General features: G+C 38.0%; 1 protein-coding gene across 1 annotated transcript; it reads left to right on the top strand.

Annotated features, from left to right (window-relative positions):
* Window positions 1-3,648, top strand: LOC126583646 (beta-glucuronosyltransferase GlcAT14B-like). The gene is made up of 4 exons (XM_050248111.1): window positions 1-1,037; window positions 1,157-1,232; window positions 1,362-1,477; window positions 2,749-3,648. The coding sequence occupies exons 1-4, from the start codon at window positions 458-460 to the stop codon at window positions 3,261-3,263; spliced, it is 1,287 nt and encodes a 428-aa protein (XP_050104068.1). The 5' UTR covers window positions 1-457; the 3' UTR covers window positions 3,264-3,648.
* The last annotated feature ends 2,352 nt before the right edge of the window (window positions 3,649-6,000 follow it).

Genomic DNA, 6,000 nt, shown 5'->3' with positions numbered 1-6,000 from the left:
TGTAATTTTGTAACTTCTAGTCCACCCTACTCGTCCCTCCCCGTCGCAATCCTTTAGAATTTAGCCCCTCCTGTCACGGCGGTTGGACAAATTAGTCCGTCCTTATCCGCCGGAGACCTTTCTTCTGTACTGTTCACCGTCCTTCATATAATCCCCTCCATTAACCCAGCTCAGTGGACAAATTAAAGAACAAGTCTTTAGTCACTAATCACTGATTAAACGAACTAATCACTTCTTTAATCAAATCCCACCAGCAAAAAGATCATTTTCTCTTTCATTTTCTGTCCTTTTCCCTCACTTTCCTTCCAACCAAACAGAAAACACATGCTAACAAGCACCCACCTTTCATCCTTCATCTCGAAAACCCAGCAGGATTAGCCCGTTTTGGAATCTGGGTCGGTGGGATTTTTTTGTTTTTTTTTTGGATTCTGGTCCGGAAGTTTGTGAATTTTGAAAAATGAAGAAGCTCAAGAGCTACTACTCCCATCTGAGGCACCACCAGACAATTGAGCTCAAATGGATCTTCCCCTTGGCGATTGGCTCCATTGTCTCCCTCTTCCTCCTCTTCCTCACCACCCTGACGTGGTCCGGCGGCACACCGCTGCTCCCCTTCTACCGCTCCTTCTCCATCTCCAGCTCCGTCTTCATAGAATCCAAGCTCCACCCGATTCCCGTCTCCTCCCTCCCGCCGCCGCCGCGCTTCGCCTACTTCATCTCCGGCTCCATCGGCGATGGCAACATGCTGAAGCGGACCCTCCAGGCCCTCTACCACCCGCACAACCGCTACGTCGTCCACCTGGACCTCGAGTCGCCGCCCAAGGAGCGGACTGATCTGCAGAATTACGTTTCTACCCACCCCGTTTTTATCAGGTTTGGGAATGTGAAGATGATCAGCAAGGCCAATCTCGTCACTTACAGGGGCCCGACTATGGTGGCCAACACCCTCCACGCGGCCGCCATTTTGCTGAGGGAGGGCGGCGATTGGGATTGGTTCATCAATCTCAGCGCTTCTGATTACCCACTTGTTACTCAGGATGGTGAGTCTAAAATTTGGGCCTTTTGGACTGCTTTCGTTTAAAATTTGGGATTTTTGGACTTTTTTGTGTGTTAAATTTGAATAATTAATCATTGGATTTTGATTATTTTGGTTGATTAGATCTGCTGCACACGTTCTCATACTTGCCGCGGGATCTTAATTTCATCGATCATACGAGCAACATTGGATGGAAAGAGTATGCATAACTTCCCCCATTGTTCTTTATTTTGTTGTCTATATTTATAAAGTTTCTGTTTTTATTTTCATTTCTTTTTCTGAGTGAGTAAAGTTGTGTGATTGATTTGGAAATGCTGCCTGTTTATAGGTATCAAAGAGCGAAACCGATAATTGTGGATCCGGGTTTGTATATGACCAAGAAAGCTGATGTTTTTTGGGTTACACAGCGAAGGAGTGTGCCAACAGCTTTCAAACTTTTTACAGGTACAAATTTTAGATGACAAATCATATAGGAGGACCAAATGGGACCTAGAAAGTAGAAATCCAAACATATATGAAGTACGTAAATTTATACATATATTGTTAGGAACGGAAATGGCTGTCCTTTTTCTGCTTTGATTTTCAGCAAATAAACTTGTTTAGTAGTCTATGGATTTGAAAATTGGTATTGAAATATGGCTAAGCAGTAAGACAAATGGGGTTTTGCCAAATTAATGACAGCCTTTGCTTTTTTTTAAAAAAATATTCAATTGTCACAAGAAAACATGAGATGAACAAAGGATGTCCCGTAGCTATTAGAATTTGCAATTGAAACATATTTTTTTGTGTTGAGTGCATTAGAATCAATAATTAGCAACCTTTGTTCAGCTTTGGTGTTTGTGCAAAACTACAATGCTGACAACATGGGATTGCTTGGAAACATTAGAGTTCAACTCCGAGTGGATGAGGCTATATGTCTCAGCCCTCTCTGGTTGTTTTCTTTGAAGAAGCAACTCCTAAAACATCTTTCGTATCATGAGAAGACGTCTGTTCAATTTCATTTACCCTGAAGTGAAAAATAGGAACAAAACAGAACATCATATTGATGACTCAATAACAGTTGCAGTTAAGGAATGACCTTTATTTAACAACTTTCACAAATGCATTCCTAAGTGTGTCGAACTGCTGTCTTTTGCAGTTGAACCAAACAACTTATATGTGTGTGTGGATTATATCCTCTTGTTCTGCTGTTCTGAAACCGTGAACTCATAATAGTTGCATGTGCATTTGGACCCTAGTTTTTATAGCCGATATTCTCTATTAGGCATAAAAGTAACTTAGTATGCTTTTTTTTATTTCTCACCATGTGGGATGAATTACCACGATTAATAACAACATCAAAGCATTAAGCTATGTAATCTGATTCCATGTTGCGTGATTGTTAAATTGTCTCTTATACAACGCTGGGATTTCATGTACTCTGCACATTAAAAATATATAGTCCAGAGGTCCTCTAGGGTGCTAGCTAATTTCTTTACACACCACTCTTATAGTTCCTTTTAGCCTGACCTTGGCTTTTGTAGGTTTGGACGTTAAAAAATGTGGTTTTTTTTAGTGAGATTTGCTAACTTCCCATCAATTCTCCACCTGTTGCTCCTCTCCAACTGCTACCTGCCCTTACAGAATCCCTTGAAAAATATCCATAAGCTCTACATTGAGAACCATTTCCTGTTGCCATAAGTTTAATTTAACCAAACGTTTGCTTTCTCTCATAGGTTCTGCGTGGATGGCACTTTCAAAGCCTTTCGTTGATTACTGCATATGGGGCTGGGACAACCTACCTCGAACTGTTCTCATGTACTATGCAAACTTTATATCGTCCCCGGAGGGATACTTTCACACTGTCATCTGTAATGCTCAAGAGTTCCGCAACACAACTGTGAATAGTGACCTACATTTTATAACGTGGGACAACCCTCCCAAGCAACATCCTCACCACCTTAACCTTGCAGATATGCAAAGGATGGTCGACAGCAATGCTCCCTTTGCAAGAAAGTTTCGCCAAGATGATCCAGTGCTTGACAAAATTGATTCTGCGTTATTGTTTAAGGGTCCTGGCATGCTTGTTCCTGGTGGTTGGTGCATAGGAAAAAGGGACAATGGGTCCGATCCATGCTCTGATATTGGCAGTACCACAATCCTCAGGCCTACCCCTGGAGCAAAAAGGCTCGAGGTTTTGATCAGCTCTCTATTGTCCAATGAGAAATTCCGACCAAAACAGTGCAAATGACAAGAACTCAAAACTGCTTGTTTAAGCTGGTTGAAGTGCTTCCCCGCGCCAGTTCAGTTAGTTTACAATTGACAATGGAATACAGCATGATCAGGGAAATGGTATTCAATATGGTTGGAAGACGAGATGGCTGAATGTATGCACATACTTCCGATGAGCTGTAGTGCTTCCTGCTATAGTGGCATGGTATGTATCATTGATTTATAGGTTAGCCCACCATTTCCCATTTACCTTTTTTTCGTTCTAAAATTTTTGGATACTGTATTTCTCATGGTCCGGGCATGTCGTATGCTGCAGTAAAATGTGTCTTGAAATGATGACGGGAGTGTAAGAACTGCTGGAAAGATGTACATTTGAAAGAGGAAATCTAAAGAAAACTTGTCTCTGATCCTGTGCAAACCTGTGGACCTAAAGCTGTTTCTTTCCAAAAAAAAAAAAAAAAAAAAAAAAAAAGCCGTGTTTTGCTCGTCTTGTTACGTTTAGGGGTTTTTTTTGGGTCTTTTGATATGGATCAAAAGTAATTAAAAATTGGATCTATTTCAAAAGTCAAAAGTCACTAAAAATTGACCTATTTCAAAATTTTCTTTTTTTTTTCGTTGCCAACATTTTGTTTGTTGGATGATAATTCATTTGGTCATGCCTATGAATTGAAGCCCATGACCCCGTCGGCTTTGGAGCCTCCTAAGCACAGGCCATCCATGACGTTCCCCCGCCGTGGAGAGATTCTAACACATACCCCCGTCTCAATATTTCTCGTCTCATTTCATATGGTAGATATACATTTGATTACACTCAAGAATCTCCTCCCACCGGAGGAAAATCTCTCTTTCTTTTTCTTTTTACCCAAACTTTTATAATTTTGTAGAATAACTCTTAAAGTAGTGTTATGTGATCCCTCCAAGTGATGTATTATATTGCAATTAAATGAGTTTTACATTAAAATGTGAATAAAATCAATGTTGATGGTGGTGCTCATCACCACAATTAACACATATTTAACACTTAAAAATGGGCATTCATTTAGCTAAATAGCTACTCATTGACCAGCCCTACCGTCCACTAAAAGGTTTCAAACTCCATTGCTGCCCGTGAGAGATTTTATTTTCTGTTACATTGCAGACTTTCGGATTCTGAATTCAGGCTACTCATACCCATCACTTTACACCCCACCCACCCTCATAACGGGCTAACCCTAGTGCCTTTGTGAAATTATTAACTCTAAAAGGAAAATAAAATTATTAACTCCTAAAAAAGCTTGTATTTCTCTTTTCTTGTTAAGATTTGGTTCACTCTTATTGATGGAAAGTAATAAAGAACACTAGTGCATGGTGTTAAGGTTGAAGGGGACTTGACATCAACATTAGGGTTTGCTGCAACTAGCAAAACATAAAGTGATGGACTCATGCGGTTGATGTCACAATATTACAAATATATACAAGTTAACTGTCTTGGGATACAAGTAATCTTAAGTCCACAAGAATTTACAAAACCTAGCCCATGAGAATCCTAATTGAATTCTCCTATACTAACACCGGTAGAGGAATATGGATTTTTTTTAAATAAAAAATTATTAGTATTAAAGGAGAAGAAATTTCAAAACTATTTAATTTTTAGAATATACACTCATACAAATTACTCATGTGCCAGGAACCAGATTTGAACTGGTGACAAATCCGCTGAATAAGGGGAATTTGCTTTCTCCTGCGGCTGAACATGCTTCGGGACCACATAGATAAAAATCTAACACCCGTACACTAAAACATTGGACCATATGTCCTGTAGAGGACTATGGAGTGATACTTTTCCTAGCCAAATTCATTGCATAACTCTAAATAATCCAAACGGGTGTGGCTTTCCATACACCTGTGTTGTGCATGCTAGCTAGCTTTTTTTTTTTTCAATCATTTTCTTTCATGTAAAATTATTGGTCCCAAACACCTTTTGTGTTTATCTACGAATGCAAGGCAATTTAGAAGCATGCATTGAAGCAAATAGTGGCCCCACTTTCAATAATTATCTTCCACATAATTCACGTCAATGGCGTATGTTTTATGAGTAATGTTTGGGAAACTAATTTTTAGATAAAATTTACAAATTAAATGATGTATCATAAATAAAAATAATTACGTTTATCAATGCTTAAGTCATAATTCAATTATCAACTTTCATGTCATTTAAGCTACAAACTTTTATCTAAAAATTTACTCTCCCTAGGATTACTATGTTTTATTGTTCTTGTTTGGGAGAGTTTTTTTTATGTATAATCAGTGATATACATCTTTGTAATTATATTTTGAATTGTGTAATTGAGAATATATGAGTTTATATCTATATCACTCCTGATATAATAAGTGAAAGATATATTATGATATATTTTGGGTGTCCGAATCCTCTTGGTGAGAATTTCAAAAATTTGTAAATCGTGTTCGTTCATCGTATATCGTGTAGTTAAAAATATTTGTAAATTTTTTTATCTAAAATTAAACACAAATAGTATTTGACGAAAACTAATCACACGATATACAATAAACGGACACGATTACAAATTTCTAAATCTTCAAAAAAAAATCGGAAAATATCCTGTTGGTACTAATGTTATATATTAAAAAAATGAAATGGATTCTCTCCAGATCTCTTCCATCAAATTCACCCAATAAATCAATCCGAACTTTTGAAATTTGATCAAATAGCTATAAACAGAATACCTTTTAAAAGTTATAATAATTTTAACCGTTGG

This window comes from Malus sylvestris, chromosome 9 (assembly GCF_916048215.2).
Source record: "Malus sylvestris chromosome 9, drMalSylv7.2, whole genome shotgun sequence".
Lineage (NCBI taxonomy): Eukaryota > Viridiplantae > Streptophyta > Magnoliopsida > Rosales > Rosaceae > Malus > Malus sylvestris.
Note: the sequence above shows the minus strand (reverse complement) of the source record. Positions and strands in the feature narration are given on the sequence as shown.